Source organism: Anomaloglossus baeobatrachus, chromosome 12 (assembly GCF_048569485.1).
Source record: "Anomaloglossus baeobatrachus isolate aAnoBae1 chromosome 12, aAnoBae1.hap1, whole genome shotgun sequence".
Lineage (NCBI taxonomy): Eukaryota > Metazoa > Chordata > Amphibia > Anura > Aromobatidae > Anomaloglossus > Anomaloglossus baeobatrachus.
The window spans coordinates 116,880,722-116,900,773 of NC_134364.1; the positions used below are offsets into that span (position 1 = coordinate 116,880,722).

A 20,052-nucleotide genomic window follows, 5' to 3' on the forward strand; every position below is an offset into this window, starting at 1 on the left:
GTTGCCGGTTGAACGGTAGGCCACCGGAGATGGTTGCCGGTTGAACGGTAGGCCACCGGAGATGGTTGCCGGTTGAACGGTAGGCCACCGGAGATGGTTGCCGGTTGAACGGTAGGCCACCGGAGATGGTTGCCGGTTGAACGGTAGGCCACCGGAGATGGTTGCCGGTTGAACGGTAGGCCACCGGAGATGGTTGCCGGTTGAACGGTAGGCCACCGGAGATGGTTGCCGGTTGAACGGTAGGCCACCGGAGATGGTTGCCGGTTGAACGGTAGGCCACCGGAGATGGTTGCCGGTTGAACGGTAGGCCACCGGAGATGGTTGCCGGTTGAACGGTAGGCCACCGGAGATGGTTGCCGGTTGAACGGTAGGCCACCGGAGATGGTTGCCGGTTGAACGGTAGGCCACCGGAGATGGTTGCCGGTTGAACGGTAGGCCACCGGAGATGGTTGCCGGTTGAACGGTAGGCCACCGGAGATGGTTGCCGGTTGAACGGTAGGCCACCGGAGATGGTTGCCGGTTGAACGGTAGGCCACCGGAGATGGTTGCCGGTTGAACGGTAGGCCACCGGAGATGGTTGCCGGTTGAACGGTAGGCCACCGGAGATGGTTGCCGGTTGAACGGTAGGCCACCGGAGATGGTTGCCGGTTGAACGGTAGGCCACCGGAGATGGTTGCCGGTTGAACGGTAGGCCACCGGAGATGGTTGCCGGTTGAACGGTAGGCCACCGGAGATGGTTGCCGGTTGAACGGTAGGCCACCGGAGATGGTTGCCGGTTGAACGGTAGGCCACCGGAGATGGTTGCCGGTTGAACGGTAGGCCACCGGAGATGGTTGCCGGTTGAACGGTAGGCCACCGGAGATCGTTGCCGGTTGAACGGTAGGCCACCGGAGATCGTTGCCGGTTGAACAGTTGGCCGAACCATTGTTCAGGCGACAGCCATTAAATGTATATATGATGTTTTGGAAGACTAACTTGAAAATCCAGTGCCCCATGTAAAATTTGTGACCTTGCCGCCCGCCCATCAAATACCATTGATAAGTCTTCTCATCCAGTAGAGCAGCCTTCGGGCCTCCTCAGTCACTCAATCTTTTAGCTCCGGGGTGTGTGCTTTAGACTGGTTACATGGTAATGACAGAATTTGTTGTCACTCGTCTTGTTAATAGGGACATAATTGTTTTTCTAAGATCAGATGTGCAGCATCTGAATTGTTACCGGAACGGTGAAGATTTCATGATCCTGTATGGGTCATGGGTGGAAATGTAGTTATTCTCGGCTATCAAGTATCAGCTGAGATATTTGGATATTGGATTACAGTCAGATGATTGACAGGCTTATCATATTTCCCACAGGAATCAATCACATATTATTAGGATCTCCCATAGAGATAAATACCCAACACCCAGGTCATTAATGAAGGTGAAAGACCCCTATTGGTGGGATCCTGGGATCCAACATTATCCCATCATCTATGGATAATATTCCTGCTAGACAACCAGATTTTAATGATTTTCGTTAGTGGTTAATATGTACTATCGGTGCCAGAAGAGGTTAACTTTCATGATAGATCGTACCGGTTGCTCGACATTCTTGTCTGTCTGCTCTATCGGTCGCAAAATATTTTCTCTTTTCATTATAGAGTTCTTGGAATTTTGCAGACAAGTGTTATATCTCTTCCTTTCTAATCGTTTCTCATAAATGAGCTCAGTGACCATGAAATTAGGGATTTGGGCCTATTTTTCAACTTGGATGAATCTGGTACTTCTGTACTGTCATGGAAAGATTCATGCACAATCAGTTGGCTGACGGTTATGCAATGTACATATTTTCAGTCTGTGAATGCCACGTAGTTTGCAGGCTAATGGTTTTTTGGGGTGAGATATGTAACCCTTAGTTAGTTGCACCAAAATACCAATCCATGAGACCCCAAACACTTCGTTGTGGCCCATGAAGTCGACGGCGTATCTCGCAATGCACTGAGGAGAAGAGGCGTCCGAGCTGAGAACCTACCATAATGGATGGTTAGTAGAGATGGGTCCACTAAAATGCTTGGGTGATCATTACTCAAGCCAGGAGGTCAGATGCTCTGAAAGGGCTCAACTTGAGGAACAAGTATTATGGAAGACAATGATTGGGGGGTTCGGCTCTCTGAGCACTCCTAACACTCGGCCGTGTAATTGAGCACCCTGATGAGCATGCTTGCTCATCATTAATGTTTACCTATCTTCCATATCTGCAAAATCTGATGAAAACGAGCTCTCTTGGGATCCAATGGACCCCACACGACTGACTAAAGGTTAAGAGGACCTGTATTTCCCCACAACTCATAACCCTCCATTCATAGGATATATCCCAAGTTTCATAAGATCACTTTACCTTGCTTTGTAGTATCTTCTACTTACGTTAAAAAAAGACCTGTCAGCAGGTCAAGAATGGCCTGTTTCTGTTCTTATTTTATTCCTGCTGATCCCCGGAGACTTCACCTCTTATTTTTAAACATCCGCCAATTTGTTCCAGAGATATGAGCTTTTTTTATTTAGTGCTAATTTTTATGGTTTTTACTAAGGGGCGTGTGGTTCAGAGGATCCTCTGGGGCGTGTCTGTATTACTATAAAAGCTCCACCCCTGCGGTAAAGACTAAAAATTAACACTAAATAAAAAGGCCGATATACCTCTAGTACAATAAAGGGCATTAAAAATGTCTTATTCTGGGAAGCTGAGGGAATAAAATAAGATAAAAAAACTGGACCCTTGAGACCTGGTAACACTTACCGCTCCTTTTTAAAGTTAGTTGAAGCTTCAATAAAATAAAGTGATTCTATGAAACTCTTCATATATCCTATGAATGGAGGGGGGTGAAGCTGCAGTAGTTTTCCTACATTGTCTGTGTAAGATCCACAAATTTTGACTTGGAGATTACTGTAGGGATAAAGGGGTTCAAGGATAAAGGGGTTCAAGAGCCAAAAGGGAGGGGGAAGTACATTTTTTTAGGATCCAGCTAAATATCTTTGATAATAAATCTAAAACTCCTAGTTGTTGCCTAATACTACAACCAGATACATTCATCTCTGAACAATATCAGCCATGTTCCCCTTACCAATGCAAGGCACAAGCCCCCCAATTTATCAATATTGAGCAGGGTCATCCTCCAGTCAATGCTATTGGTCAACCCTAAGCTTCCAAAGTAAATGACGCGGATCAAGAGAGCTGTGCCGCCATATTTTATTTCCTACATGTGTACACCCAAGACGGCCATTGTTGGAGAAAAGGTGGTGTCCTTCGCTGATAAGTGACTTTTTCATTATTAGTTCTTTTTCAATCATTGGATTATTAAGTCATCTGAGTTTAATTGACCAATAGACTCTTGACCCAAAAAAGGTGGTATTTTTGTATTTTGAAATTATTTATTTTTTTATATATATAATATATGTATATATAGTCTCCAAAATACATTGTTTTTACTCTCCTGATTGGATAAGGTAACGACCACTATACCACACGTTGTTCCATACTACTACTATTAGGTTTTTGAGCTATGTTATTTCACCAAATATCCCCTTTAAGGTCTTAAAATAACATTGATAAGGTACATTCCTATGGGAGGTAGTAGATGGCGGGAACAGTCAATAGTAAAATAATGATGGGATTAGTCTGAGTGTAGTTAACAACAAAGCACTAATACAAATACTAGAGGAGAGGAAGCCAATGATTAACAAAGAAGGCTTTTCTTGATGGACATCTAAGGGAAGGAGATAAGAAGCAGACTAATCTTCAGTCCATTGTTCTCAATAGTATTTACAGGTAAAATGCTGGTTCTGTTGCTGGGGTAGTAAAATCCATTCACGGTAGACAGCTGATGGCTATCTTTTCCGTCTACTCCATACTGGTGAACTCTCTGGTCGGTAGAATGTGCATGTATTCCTAAAAGGAAGGGATCCCGAGAACCAAAAGATAAGGGGCCTCATTTATGAAATCCCATAGTTCAGACTACTTTGGAAGAGATACTCAATTGTAATTAAAATATAATCCAGTAATAGGTCCAGTTAAGACTGGAATAATCATTTAATTGCATCTGCTCCACTGATTCTGGAACAGTTTTTTTTTTTTTTGTGTGTCCAGTCACACTACTTACCAGCGATCCCAACAACGATAGGGATCGCTGGTAAGTTGCTAGGAGGTTGCTGGTGAGATGTCACACTGCAACGCTCCAGCGATCCCACCAGCAACCTGTCGCTACACGAGTTGCTGGTGAGCTCACCAGCAACCAGTGACCAGCCCCCAGCGCCGCGTGGAAGATGCTGCGCTTGGTAACTAAGGTAAATATCGGGTAACCAACCCGATATTTACCTTGGTTACCACCGCTCGGAGCTACACGTGCAGAGAGCAGGGAGCAGCGCACAATGCTTAGCGCTGGCTCCCTGCTCTCCTAGTTGCAGCACACATCGGGTTAATTAACCCGATGTGTGCTGCAGCTAAATGTGCACAGAGCAGGGAGCAGCGCACAATGCTTAGCGCTGGCTCCCTGCTCTCCTAGTTACAGCACACATCGGGTTAATTAACCCGATGTGTCCTGCAGCTAGCTACATGTGCACAGAGCAGGAGCCGGCACTGACAGTGAGAGCGGCGGAGGCTGGTAACAAAGGTAAATATCGGGTAACCAAGGACAGGGCTTCTTCGTTACCCGATGTTTACATTGGTTGCCAGCCTCCGCAGAAGCCGGCTCCTGCTGCCTGCACATTTAGTTGTTGCTGTCTCGCTGTCACACACAGCGATCTGTGCTTCACAGCGGGACAGCAACAACTAAAAAATGGCCCAGGACATTCAGCAACAACCAACGACCTCACAGCAGGGGCCAGGTTGTTGCTGGATGTCACACAAAGCAACATCGCTAGCAACGTCACAAAAGTTGTTCGTTAGCAGCGATGTTGCTAGCGATGTTGCTTAAGGCTACTTTACACACTGCGATATCGGTCCCGCTAGTGTGGGTAGCCGCCCCCATCTGTTGCGCGACACGGGCAAATCGCTGCACAACATCGCCCAGACCGGTCACACATACATACCTGTCCGGCGACGTCGCTGTGACGGGCGAACCGCCTCCTTTCTAAGGGGGCGGTCCGTGCGGCGTCACAGCGACGTCGCTGAACCGCCGCCCAATAGCAGCGGAGGGGCGGAGCTGAGCGGGACGTAACATCCCGCCCACCTCCTTCCTTCTGCATAGCGGCCGGGAAGCAGGTAAGGGGAGCTTCCTCGTTCCTGCGGCGTCACACGCAGCGATGTGTGCTGCCGCAGGAACGAGGAACAACCTCGTTACTGCTGCAGTAACGAGATTTGAGAATGGACCCCCGTGTCGCCGATTAGCGATTTTGCACGTTTTTGCAACGATGCAAAATCGCTTATCGGTGTTACACGCAACAACATCGCTAATGCGGCCGGATGTGCGTCACGAATTCCGTGACCCCAACGAGTTCGCATTAGCGATGTCGCAGCGTGTAAAGCCCGCTTTAGTGTGACGGGGCCTTAAAGTTATGCCCCTTGTTAATAAAGTGTGCCCAATATGCAAATATTTACCTTTTGACTAACTGGGCGTATAACACTGAACTTTTCTGTGGACATTTGTCTTTTCTCCTCGATGATGCTTGCTAGAGGGGAAAAGGTAAACACCCACTGAGGTCACAGCTGCAGCCTCGCTCAGATTTCTCTAATGTGACCATGTTGAGAACGCCATAGCCACCATACCCCTTTTCGCTATAGGAGTACCAGAGAGCAGCAGCCCTGGAACACCAGAGCTTAGAAGAACATAGTCTGGTTTGGCACTGCTTCGTTTTTTGCTATAGGAGGACCAGAGAGCAGCAGCTCTGGAACACCAGAGCATGGAAGAAGATAGTCGGATTTAGCACTGCTGCACTTTTTTGCTATAGGAGTAACAGAGAGCAGCAGCCCTGGAACACCAGGGCACGGAAGAACATAGTCGGGTTGGGCACTACTGTGCTTTTTTGCTATAGGAGTACTGGAAAGGAGCAGCCCTGGAACACCAGCGCACGGTAGAACATAGTCTGGTTTGGCACTGCTGCGCTTTTTTGCTATAGGAGTACTGGAAAGCAGCAGCCCTGGAACACCAGCGCACGGTAGAACATAGTCTGGTTTGGCACTGCTGTGCTTTTTTGCTCTGATGCTCCAATTACGGGAGGGATGTGACGACTGCTGAGTTTTCAGCATGTGCAGGCGGATCAAACCTCCTCTCAGTAGCACACAGTTAGTCAGGCTGTAACTGTGACCTTACTTGTGAGTGTTTGCTTTCCCCACTCTTTATGATTAGACTGTGTTTTGATTGGCCAGCCTCATAGAAGAGAAAAAGCAAATGCCCACAGAGAAGATCTGTGGTGTACGCCCAGTTGGTTAAATGGGAACATATGCATATTGGGTGCTTTTTTATTACATAAATTTGGAATGGAGGGGCACAGAAAGTATTCCAGAATTAATGGAGCAGCGACAATTGGAGGAGATGCTCTCTAATTTAAACTAACATTCACGGAAGGGTCCAAGTAACTGGAATGGTGGTCAAGCATGTGGACTACCACCACTCCAACAATGGTTTATAGAACCCAGATAGCCGAGCAGCCACCTCACCATTCAAAATGGCTACTTCAGACAACAATTCTTGGGATCGGTGGAACCTCTCCAAATCAATAAGTTAAAATAAGGTTAATCTATGAATCTATTCTGTATGGGGATCTTAATCGGGCTTTACACGCTACAATATCGTTAATGAATTATCGTCGGGGTCACGTTGTTTGTGATGCACATCTGGCGTCATTAACGATATCGTAGCGTGTAACAGTTATGTGCGACCTAAAATGATCGCAAAAGCGGCAAAAATCGTTTGCCGCAGAGAGGTCGTCCTAAAACAAAAAAACGTTTACCTCTCATTAGCGATGTTGTTCCTCGTTCCTGTGGCAGCACACATTGCTATGTGTGACACCGCAGTTACGAGGAACATCTCCTACCTGCCTCCACCGGCAATGCGGAAGGAAGGTGGTGGGCGGGATGTTACGTCCCGCTCATCTCCACCCCTCCGCTTCTATTGGACGGCTGCCGTGTGACGTCGCTGTGACGCCGCACGACCCGCCCCCTTAGAAAGGAGGCGGTTTGCCGGCCAGAGCGACATTGCCGGACAGGTAAGTGCGTGTGACGGGGGTAAGCGAGGTTGTGCGCGACGAGCAGCGATATGCCCGTGTCGCACAACCGACGGGGCGGGTACAATCGCTTGCGATCTCGCTAGCGAGATCGCAGCATGTAAAGCCCGCTTCAGTCTCTCAATGTCCATAGAAAGTCATCATGAGAAAGCTCTATAATGTGGTGGATTTGACTAAAAAAAAAAAAAGTTTAGTACATTTTTTTATTTAGTTGTTTTTTTTCTCCTTTTTTTGTATCCATAATCACATTATGTAATTTGTCAGTAAATGGTTTGGCAATGGTGCTACCCGGATGCCATTTTGTTTTGTTATTTGTTCGTTCCTAAACCTAATTACTGAAGCAATCCATACATGGCATTAAGTAATCTTATGCTTGACTCACTAAGGCCCAAGAAAGTGACTTAGTCTGTCCTTTTGTGCCCTGGGATTGTTTCTTCGCCTGCAGCATCACCTGTTTGGGTGAATTACCGTCATGTAATCCACAATTATTTCCTGACAGGTGAAATTTAAGCAATTAATTCCCCTATTACGAAAACTGCAATTTTCTGGAGGAGAGGTTTTACCTTGAAAACAAAAAAACCCCCAAACAAACAACATTATATCATTACCTGAGCAATTGTGTAGATCTGTGGGAAAGGACTGTAGGACGGGTCTACAAGAGTCATCCTTGACTATCGAGCCAAGACCTCTACTGTGATGACAATAACTTCGGGATTGTACTAAATCTCTGCAGTGTAAATTGAGCGGCAGATTTGGCTGCTAATGAATTGATGAATTTTCACAGTTTGGTATGGATTTTTTTTATATTTACAGCAATTTGATGTGGTTTACCTTCTTTAAGGGTACTTTACACACTGCGACATCGCTAGCGATCTCGTTAGCGATGTGAAATTCTAGATCGCAAGTGCGATCTTTCGAGGGCTCACATAGGTCATTTTACGCATGTGTGATCTCATAAGATCGCACTTGCGATCTAGAATTTCACATCGCTAACGGGATCACTAGCGATGTCGCAGCATGTAAAGTACCCTTAAGGAAACCCATCAACTTTAGATGGTTGTTCACCAATCGTTTGGCCGGCAGACGTCTCTCCTGATTCTTCCATTCACAGTAGTGCTCACTGTGCGAAAGAGCATCTCTGGGGGCAAGTCATCTCTTAGAAGGAAAGGCATCTGCAGTTTAAAATCGGACCCCCCCCGCTGCGGATCCTAATCTCCCCAGACATCTTTTGTTGGTGGAGAGTTGGTTGCAACCCATCAATATCGGCAGATTTGGCCAACGTTAGTCTGTGAATGGGAAGGCTTTAATTCTACAGATACCAGTTGTAATTTCGGCGAAACCCAATGACAGTCTAATTGGTATGTCAAGGGACATGGGGATCTGGCATGTCTGTTTTTGGACTACCGATACCTTTGCTGTTGGTGAGACAAGCCTCCAGATGTCTGACAGCAGATCTCTCCTAGAGAACACAGGAGAATTAGGCAGACCGAGCGCTCCATGTATGAGGGTGTTGACGGCATGAACAGTGGTTGTCAGACAACTATTGATTGTGTATGGGGCCCTAGCCTGTCTATAGATCTATAGTTTACTAATTAAAGATTAGCAGATCACTTCGCTCAACTCCAGTCCAAGGTTCAGGTTAGAGTGCCTCACCTGTGGGCAATAACTGTGCGCGTTTATTTACCTTCAGGTATCCAAGGCTTAGCTTAGGAATAGTAAGTCAATCAGGGGAGGAAGGGGGCAGGGAAAAATGGAATCCAGCACCAAAAATTATTTTATATAAAAATCAAAAATTTGAGACATATAAGTTAAAAATATGAAAACCGCAAAAGGGGGTAAAGGGGTATCATAATATCCGTACGCGTTTCGGACAGGAGGTTAAAAACATGTCCTTATTCATAGGTAAAACCTATAAGGATATTATGATACCCATTTCCCCCCATTTGCGGTTTTCATATTTTTAACTTATGTCTCAATAAATTTTTATATAAAATAATTTTTGGTGCTGGATTCCATTTTTCCCTGCCCCCTTCCTCCCCTCATTGACTTACTATTGGTTCCAGACTGGGCTATGCTGGAGGATCCGTGCACCGCAAATTTTTCCAGGGACCATATATCCTGGTAAATACCAGGACTAGCTTTTTTCTGCTCAGCTTAGGATTAGCCGGATGGCTGAGATGTTACCTTTGCATTGCACAGATGATGTTGTTACGCTAGGCCAGAAAATCAGATGCTGCCCCGGGAAACCTAGAAGTTCAGGAAATTAGCGCAGCTTTTGTCCACGGACAGAGAGCATGGACCTCGACCGGGGTTGCGGAAAGGCAATTGGTGTTTTCTATTCCTACTATATATGGGGGCTACAAGGTCTGCCAACTTATGTTGACATCTTAAAAACGAATTCCAAGTAGGTTATGGCATATGGCTACAATATACTATCACTTAATGATCGCTGGTAGGCTGACCGATTTTGAAAAAGAAGGGGCCATTGTGTTAATTGAATGCCAAGTATCTTTCATAATCCTTCCCAATACAGTGGCATTCCGGGCCACCCGGCTGTTCCGGGCCCTACAGCTGTCACCATTTGAGTGTAGCTGGTGGCTGGGAACACTCCTGTGAAGAGGACACCATGCTGGTTCTGATTCATTGGGGGTCTCAGAGGATGAAACCCCACTGATCGACTGATGGCATATCTTAGTGGTATACCATTATTCACAGAGATAAAAAATACCTACATACGGAGGCATTGTATGAGATGCCTAAATTAATAACCGCCCTCTAAAATATCACATCTTAGTAGTGGTGTCCTAATACAGGGCAGAAAGTCCCCCTTAAGATCCAGAACTTGGATATGGCTGCAACCCACCAAAATTGTGTCTTCATGTCCTGTATCTCGGACAATATCAAAATTGATCACATTGGCGCGCTTGCTCCGGGGCTCATGGTTTGAGTAGCTCATGTAACCCATTGAACAAATGTTTGCCCTGACAATACAAGCACGGGATGTATAGTCCTAGAACCGGCTTTGTGATGTGTTTGCCATGTTATTAGTATGTTTTTAATGTAATAGATCATTTCTGTTCCCCCTTTCAGTTTAACATCATGTTTCGCAAGAAGAAAAAGAAACGCCCCGAGATCTCCGCTCCGCTGAATTTCCAGCACCGTGTACATACCTCCTTTGATGCCAAAGAAGGCAGATTTATTGGCCTTCCGCCACAATGGCAAAATGTCCTGGACACGTTGCGACGTCCAAAACCTGTAATAGACCCTTCCAGGATCACTCCAATGCAGCTAAAGCCTATGAAGGTGAGTAATTAATACTGTATTATGTAATACTGGGTGTCCAGATAGAGTAATGATACATTACCTACTGTCCTTTTTAAAAGGGAGCCTATCAGCTTGGACAAGATGGTGATGACTTGTATTTCTCCTCATTGCCATCCCTGCTCATTCTGGGCTTAGGAGTCCAGTAGGTGGTCCTAATCAATGATTGACAGCCTTCCCTGTATAAGCATATACACTGTGACCGCTGGCAATGATGATTGCCCATTGGACTCCTAAGCCCAGAATGAGCACTTTGCAGTGCAACTTCACCAAATGCTCACCTCCAAGTAAGATCAGGTTTGTTTTTTTTAACATCTGCAGAAGAGTTTTTGGTGATGGTATCAAAACAGATTCATTGCATCTTGCGGCATTTTTTATATGGTTCCCCATATTGGAATATTATTCCCAGCCCATTTACATTGACATATTGTAACACTGGTGTCTCTGCAGAGATGCCGACTTATTCACTGCCCCTGCCGGGTCATGTCATCCCCTGCTGCTTCCTTCCCCTCCCGGGGTCTGTGTATGCCAAACAGGGTTCCCGGGAGTGCACTTGAGACGTGTGCGTGTGCACATCAGCCCTCCTCTTAAAGGACCGCATGCCATTTCTCGGCTGAGAGGCACAGTGTATTTAAGGCATCTTCCCATTAGGGGAGGTGCCTGTGAAACACCTTCAGTTAGTTAGTATCCCAGTCTGCTAGCTAGCTGTCAGGTCCCATTATCCCTGTGTCCATCACCGGAGTCTGCATTCCCATACCTAGCTGTGTACGTCTGCTGTGCCTACCATGCCTGTCCAGCCTGCCTCAGTCACCCCACCTATACCCATCTATTCCTGAGTCCATCACCTATCCTGGGGCTCAGCTGCCACAGTCCCAGTCACTGCCCTGGGAGTGGTACCGGGCGCCCATCTCACGTTCGGCGCTTAGTTAGGCCCCACCCGCTAAAAGGGTAAGGTCCTCTAACCGGCTACGAACGTAACACATATCCTAATGCACTAATGCTTTATTAACTTGTAATTACTTATCCATGTTTTCGTAGACTGTTGTTCGTGGCAGCACCATTGGATTGGAAGGATACATCTCAGGGATACTGCTTGACATTCAAAAACTTTCGGTAACCAGCTCTAATACTCTGCGGGGTCGAAGTCCCCAGACGCGAAGGCGAGCTCAGTCTTTGGGAGTGCTAGGAGAAGAAAGGCCAAACAATGGTCCATATGTCGTACCAGAGCCAAATCTACCTGAGAAGTATTCCAACCACATCAATTGCAATGGAAATTCTAAGGCGGGAAGGAGGCAGACCATGTGGCCAGACTACAAGCCTACTAACGACAGTCCATCCAAACCCAACGGATCAGTTTGTAAAGCAAAATCCTTAGACCCTGGGGACTTTCAGGATACAGTGGACCGTGTCAGTCAATCAAGATCTCCCAGTGGTCTACGCAAGAACATTAATGGGGGCTGTAGCTTCGAGCAAGATACACGCTCTACAAAAAGACAGCTATCACATGAGACTCTTCTGGAAGAGGGTCCTGTCTCCAGATCTGTTGAGAGTCTTTCTAAACAGGGACTATTAAGGAGTGGTTTTGAGCCTTCAGGCAATGAGAAATGCTCAGAGAAGCCTGTCCCAGCGCAACAGAGAAAGGTATGATTGTTTTCTTGAACGGCATAACTAAGCTGTTCATATAAGCTTGTTATCCAAGGTTGCATTTTTATGGTTTGTGGTGGATTTAAAAGAATGCACAACAGTACAAGAAGCCTTGTTATGCCTTCAGTATGTTTTACTGATTTCCTTAGCTTAATGCATGATTGCTAATGTGGAAGTCTTAAATCAGCAAAACCGGTGGGCTCGATGATGGGTTTAGCTGACTACCTGTAGATTTTAGACTATTGAACATATATGGTTACTAGTTCGTGAAATTGCTCCACAAGCTTTTCTCTAGGCAATCAAAGGTTTGTAAAGTCCTCTCCCATTTACAACTGTGCTCAAATGTTTACACACCCCTGCAGATTTTTTGCTTTCTTGTCCTTTTTTCAGAGAATATAAATGATAACACACAATCTTTTTTTCCATTCATGGTTAGTGGTTGAGTGAAGCCATTTATTGTCATCTACTGTGTTTTCTCTTTATAAATCATAATGACAACCAAAAACATCCAAATGACCCTGATCCAAAGTTCACACACCCTGGTGATTTTGGCTGATAACATGCACAGAAGGTCACACAAATGGGTTTGAATGGCTAATAAAGGTAACGTCCTCACCTGTGACCTGTTTATTTGTAATCCGTGAGTGCATAAAAGCTGAGTGAGTTTCTGGGGTCCAGACAGGCTCTTGCATCTTTCCTCCAGCCACTAACATTTCTGGATTGTGAGGGATGGGGAAAGCAAAAGAATTGTCAACGTATCTATGGGAAAAGATAGTTGAACTGTATAAAGCAGGAAAGGGATACAAAAATATATCCAAGGAAATGATAATGCCAGTCAGCAGTGTTCAAACTGTGATTACCAAATGGAAAATCAAGGGCTCTGTAGAAACCAAACCACGATCAGGTAGACCAACAAAAATTCCGGCCACAACTGCCAGGAAAATTGTTCAGGATGCAAACAAAAATCAACAAATAACATCAGCTGAAATACAGGACTCACTGAAAACTAGTAGCGGTGTGGCCGCTTCAAGATGCACAATAAGGATAAGGCACTTGAAGAAGAATGGGCTCCATGGTAGAGTCCCCAAAACCACAGGCAGCATCAATTAGAACTTCAAAGCAAGAAGGCCTGCGGAGACACCATCACGTGTTTCTCAACGCTGGCAGGAAACTAGCCAGGTCTTTCACCGGGAAGGAACAACCACGGGAAGGGCAGTCTCCAGTCAAGGAGACCACCTATACCAAACATGGTATCCATCCACAGACAGCCGTTTCGGGGTATTTGCCCCTCATCAGTGTGGAGTAGGAATCTGGCTAGTGGGAGCATTGCCTAGTAAAAGACTATGTGAGCAAGGATGGTTGACCTTAGGGAGATCAACATCCACCACTGCGGAGACACCATCACGTGTTTCTCAACGCAGTGATTCTAGAGCAATGCCCCCTGGGAAATATTCAAAGCAAGAAGGCCTGCGGAGACACCATCACGTGTTTCTCAACGCTGGCAGGAAACTAGCCAGGTCTTTCACCGGGAAGGAACAACCACGGGAAAAGCAGTCTCCAGTCTAGGTGGTCTCCTTGACTGGAGACTGCCCTTCCCGTGGTTGTTCCTTCCCGGTGAAAGACCTGGCTAGTTTCCTGCCAGCGTTGAGAAACACGTGATGGTGTCTCCGCAGGCCTTCTTGCTTTGAATATTTCCCAGGGGGCATTGCTCTAGAATCACTGCGTTGAGAAACACGTGATGGTGTCTCCGCAGTGGTGGATGTTGATCTCCCTAAGGTCAACCATCCTTGCTCACATAGTCTTTTACTAGGCAATGCTCCCACTAGCCAGATTCCTACTCCACACTGATGAGGGGCAAATACCCCGAAACGGCTGTCTGTGGATGGATACCATGTTTGGTATAGGTGGTCTCCTTGACTGGAGACTGCCCTTCCCGTGGTTGTTCCTTCCCGGTGAAAGACCTGGCTAGTTTCCTGCCAGCGTTGAGAAACACGTGATGGTGTCTCCGCAGGCCTTCTTGCTTTGAATATTTCCCAGGGGGCATTGCTCTAGAATCACTGCGTTGAGAAACACGTGATGGTGTCTCCGCAGTGGTGGATGTTGATCTCCCTAAGGTCAACCATCCTTGCTCACATAGTCTTTTACTCGGCAATGCTCCCACTAGCCAGATTCCTACTCCACACTGATGAGGGGCAAATACCCCGAAACGGCTGTCTGTGGATGGATACCATGTTTGGTATAGGTGGTCTCCTTGACTGGAGACTGCCCTTCCCGTGGTTGTTCCTTCCCGGTGAAAGACCTGGCTAGTTTCCTGCCAGCGTTGAGAAACACGTGATGGTGTCTCCGCAGGCCTTCTTGCTTTGAATATTTCCCAGGGGGCATTGCTCTAGAATCACTGCGTTGAGAAACACGTGATGGTGTCTCCGCAGTGGTGGATGTTGATCTCCCTAAGGTCAACCATCCTTGCTCACATAGTCTTTTACTAGGCAATGCTCCCACTAGCCAGATTCCTACTCCACACTGATGAGGGGCAAATACCCCGAAACGGCTGTCTGTGGATGGATACCATGTTTGGTATAGGTGGTCTCCTTGACTGGAGACTGCCCTTCCCGTGGTTGTTCCTTCCCGGTGAAAGACCTGGCTAGTTTCCTGCCAGCGTTGAGAAACACGTGATGGTGTCTCCGCAGGCCTTCTTGCTTTGAATATTTCCCAGGGGGCATTGCTCTAGAATCACTGCGTTGAGAAACACGTGATGGTGTCTCCGCAGTGGTGGATGTTGATCTCCCTAAGGTCAACCATCCTTGCTCAATTAGAACTTGACTGCAATAATTTCATCCAGGCTATTTTTTTTTTCTCTGAAATTCTGTATTTTATCAAAGAAACATAGTTTAAATATCCAGCCGGAGAGGAGACAAGTCCTGCATTGCTCTAGTTGATTGGCGGGTCCCATTCATGCATGTACATAGCCAGAAACCTGTCAATCACCCGGAGAGATGCAGAAAGAATAATGCCAGAGGCGGCACAGGACTAGTTTAATCTCAACCTATAGTTCCCAGCCAGATCTTTAAGCTATGTTTTTTTTGAAACGCCCAAGTATTTCAGAGACAACAGATCCAGCTGCTATCTTGCAGCCAGGCAGGTTCCCATTAGTTCGGGGCTTGAAAATAATCCAAAAGAGGCATGTGCCTTGACTCCAACAAAATTAGGGTTAAGGCTTGAGTATGAAATGCCAGTCCTTATAAACCTACCTGAGCGCTTTGTCCCAGGTGATCAATGATTTAAGCAGTATGTATCGCAGTGTCAGACGTTGAACATAACAGTCCGTGACCAGCGGTAAATAGAGCTTTTAGCTTTGGTTTCAATCTGGTAATCCAGTGGTTCCTAGATTGGCTCCTACAGCAATAGTAAGATTTTACCCCTAGATTTGATATGGGCAGTGAATTTTATGGCGTCCATAGTGAGGAAAATAGAGATGAACAAATCGCTTCACGGTGAAGCACCCAGGTCAGTATTTCATGGCTGCTGAAAACCATCTCCTCCCTGTGGACACCCCTGGCTCCTCTTATGACTACCCAGCTTGGCTTGATGTTATAGTCGCGGCGTGACACATACATCTGACATCACACCAGATTGAAGAATGTAAAGCGGTTACTACTTATGGTTTGTACAAACAGAAGAGTAGTCAGGAAAGCCGGGGTCTGGTAACAGGAGGACACGTATGGATACAGGGAGTACACAGAGGCATAGTCAGGTCAGAATTCCAAGGGGGCATGTAATGATTTCAGGGAGTAAACAGAGACGTGGTCAGGAAACGGTCTGAGATCTAAAGCCAGGAGGTCATGACAGCAACAGGGAGCAGGCAGAGAGGAGTCAAAGAACAGTCCGGGGGTCAAAAACCAAAGATCAGAACACTAGCCGAAACACAGGCCAACAGCACAACAACTGAACCAGAATGTACGACTGGCGAGGTTCTGAGAGAGCATGCTCAGTAAAGAAGCAGATCAATTACCAGGAAGGTGAAATGCCTGAATAATCAATCAGCTCTTGGAAATGTATTTGCTCATCTCTATTGGGAATGCATGTCTTAGCCTTCTAACTCAGATCATTGCACACCTGTCAAGTAGATTGACATATCATCGATGCAACATGTGCAGCTGCACAGGGTCCCAAAGAGCAAAAGGGCCCATTTCTACCTACAAAACAGGTGGAACGGTGCACTTTGATGAGTTCTTCGACTGAAAAGGGCGCATATATTGTTCTTGCACAGGGGCCTTTTCCGGTCTGTGCCCACCAGTGGATGTTCCAAATCTTTTTCTCCAGCTTAATGTTGTGTTTTCTAAAGCTCATTGTGAGGAAAATCCTGGGATATTAAGAGGAATGATGATGTCCAGTCATCATTTCTCTCATCACCCCCCTGAGGGCAACCCCCCTCCCTTGTCCCTTCACACACCGAGGTCCTTCTCAGATGCCACAACATCTGGAAAGGTGTGAAGTCCCACTTACACATCCAACAGCCATCTCCTATGATATGGAGATTAGTTGTCCTCTCAGGCCTTTACAACAAAGAGAGAGGAAGACCCCCTGGGGGGTTGGGTCCATTCATCAAAGAGAGTGGACAGGGACCTAGCAAAACCAAAAGGAAGCTAGTCACCACAGGAGAGCATACTGCTGGCTCCGTAATATTATACACAGTTATGATATTACCGTGCGTCTCAGCCATACACCCCTTACATCGTTAGAATCGGGACTTCGAGACGAATCTGTGCATATCCTCGAAGTCTATGTGGCACCCTGGGGCGGCGAGCTATAGAGAACTGCTAGTAGGAGTCCGGTAAATGAGTCGTGCTTGGACTCAAAATGCAGAGGGGACCCGGGCGGATCTGATGGCACCAGAACCGTCCCGATCGGACCTCCCAGTCCGGAGTTGCGGGTAATAGCCCCTTCTGGGATATTACTCTGACTCAATGCAGGGGGAGTGGCAGTGCTTCCCTGTGAGGTCACTAAGGTAGGAGGGTACCTGGATTTGCCCAAGTTGATAACCCCAATTCGGCCATTTTCCAGTGTTCTTTCACCGGGGGTCACGTGCAGGAAACATCTGTGGGAAAGATCCTAGAAACCTGGTCTACAGCGCCCCCCTGTGGCCAGACGCACAAGGTAACTGATTGAATTGTATACCTGTTTGTAATCCATATCTTGCTTGTAACTGTACTCTGACCTATATGTATATTCTGTAGATCCCCTATTGTATATATTGTAGTTTCTAGTGTGGCTTAGGCCGATTAAATTATATAATTAATCTTGGGCTGTTCTGTTATCTCGATCTTGAACCCCACGCCTGTGTGTTCGGCTAATAGTTACCGTAAATCGGTTGGTGGCAGCGAGTGTGTGCCAAGGATCATTGTGGGGCGGCCAGTGAGAGGCGAGGAGGTTCTTATATATTCCGTCCGCGGAGGTCGGAGGAATATATACCCTGCTCTCACCGGGGCCCTTCAATCAAAGGCACAGGAGAATAGCGGCCTCCTCGCTTATTTTCGGGCAATTCCATAATTGGCCTGACTATAAGAGGGGCGCTAGAGAGCGCGTCACATGCTCTGTCTGTCGGTCGAGAGGTATAAAGGAGGGGTGACCCCTACTTGTTACCCCCCGATCGTGACCTTGGTGGACAGCACGGGGGATTTCTGAGTGACCCCCCCGGCTGATCGTGACACTCATCATAACCTAGCCAGTGGTAGGGTTTCGAGGGCTATATCGCTCCTACATCTTTCTCTAGCCTATGGAGGAGAGTAAACTTTGGTAAAAATGTATGTAGTATATAGAGTCTATCTTGACGAGTGCTCCAGACGTTGCCCGCCTCTAGTACTTTGGCCTTCTTGTGGGCAGTGAACTAGTCCAGGATAACTGGCAAACATTGCTGCAGCATATGGGGATGACGACTATGCAAGCATGAATGATATTGTGTGCTGTATCACTGATTGACAACTGTTCTGGACTAGTCTGCTACCCAAAGAAAGGGAGAGCAGGGATCATTAAACATGGTATTAGAAGGCTGTTAACGCTCTCCTAACTACCTTTTTAGGTTCCCTTTGATAAACACAGTTTTTCAACTTTAAGGCAGGTTAATATGATGATTCTGTGTCCATAGAAGATCATCCACATTTGCAGCACAACCCCGTGATTACAAGCGAGAGTGTGCTGCCGGTAACTATTTATTTTAAGCTTGCTTTAAACTCATTGTACCCAACGAAACACAGATTTGGTAATTTGCTAGGTTTGTTGACCTGATGGCCGGCAACAAACGTTCCTCCGATCACTTGCTTACTAATTGGCTGATCTAAATGGTTGTCACACTAGGTACAGGTGAGCGAGCGGCGAAACGTAAGGGTAGGGGACCCCTGCGTCTAGGGAGGGAGGAAATGGTGACCCCTGTCCAAACCTACTGCTGGTCCCTGGGGTCCCTCACCACCTTAGATAGGTTCTGCACCTATGCGCCGAGCTGGATACCTGACCCTAGGTATCCCTAGTGCTGGACTTTAAATAGGGAACGGGTGGGATGAGCTCTAAGTCAACCCCACTAAACGCTAAAGAAAGACACAAGGAGGAGACATGAGGGGGAAAAAGCATGAACTACTTATCCACAGATGACTCGGGCAGTTCAGCAAAGCTTCAGCAACCATACTACAGATGAGTACAAGCCCCCTACTTGCAACCAGAGCTTGAATGAACTGAATAATATCCCCAGCACCAGTTCAGGGAAGATGGGAGTATTTAAGTAACAAGAGAATACTGATGATCAGCAGATGGATGGAAGGCACGGTCCTACTGGGTCAAAAAAGGGGAGAGGATCGCTTCTTGGTCTTTTGGCTAAGATCAAGTGTAGTTTGGGAGGGCACTGCCTTGTTCGGTGCTGGAAGGTGCCTGGGTTTGCACGACTGCTGGCCTTGGGGGAGTGTGCATCATAGAATGTCATAGCCCTCTTGTGGCGGACGGTTTCCTGGGCAACTAGAGGCGGTCACTTTTTTGTTTTCGAGCCCTTCTGACAAAAAAAAAAGGGGAGAGATGGAAATCCAGCAGGAAAACTGCCTATACCAATGAATACTGACAGCAGGAACAATGGAACGTCAGAGAGCATTCTGCGCAGACAAACGCTGTGACTAGAGTTGAGCGAGTATCTAACTATTCGTACTCGTGATACTCATAACGAGCACTGTCTAATATTGGTGTATTCATTCCGAATAGCGTGTGCAATGCAAGTCAATGGGGAAAACTCACAAAGTAACGGGTAACCCGAATTCCGCACTATTCTTGCGGGTAGTGAATAGTACAGTTCCATTGCGAGTTTTCCCCAGCGACTTGCATTGCACATGCTATTCGGAATGAATACATGAGTATTATACAGTACTCGTTATGAGTATCGCGAGTATGAATAGTTGGGCACTCGCTCAACTCTAGCTGTGACCTTCTATTGCCAGAAACCACAAGACTGTCTGTTACCCGTGACAATTGTCCATTACAGTATTTACAATAGTAAAAGTCTACCTGTACTCCTCAGTCTAAAGTAGTTCTAGCCTTGCTGCAGTACTCATTGTAATGCCCACAGTACCATCAATATGGTAAACCACAATAGACTTTCTTTTTCCAAAAGGTGTGTAGCCTCGAATTATCAAAGATTATCTGTCATTTCATTTTTTTTCATAAATCCATACATGTGAAAATAGGAACCTTTTTGCATTATATCTTATCAGAGAGATTTCTCTTTCTCCTCGAGGACTGAAAATTCACTCTCAAAAGTCTCAGCTCATGTGTAAAATCTGTCTTCAGTGAAGACATCTATAAAACTTGGCTAGTATGAATAGAAGCAATCAAGCTCAAATATAAAAATAAAACCCCACACACA

General features: G+C 46.4%; 1 protein-coding gene across 5 annotated transcripts in view; it reads left to right on the forward strand.

Annotated features, from left to right (window-relative positions):
• The window catches only part of PAK6 (p21 (RAC1) activated kinase 6), a 103,563-nt gene that overhangs the window by 54,929 nt on the left and 28,582 nt on the right, over nucleotides 1-20,052 (forward strand). For all 5 annotated transcript variants that reach the window (XM_075330332.1, XM_075330333.1, XM_075330329.1 and 2 more), the window contains exons 2-3: nucleotides 10,284-10,496; nucleotides 11,553-12,155. In XM_075330332.1, the coding sequence (XP_075186447.1) occupies nucleotides 10,293-10,496; nucleotides 11,553-12,155 (807 nt within the window). In that variant the 5' untranslated portion in view covers nucleotides 10,284-10,292. The remainder of the gene's footprint in view (nucleotides 1-10,283; nucleotides 10,497-11,552; nucleotides 12,156-20,052) is intronic.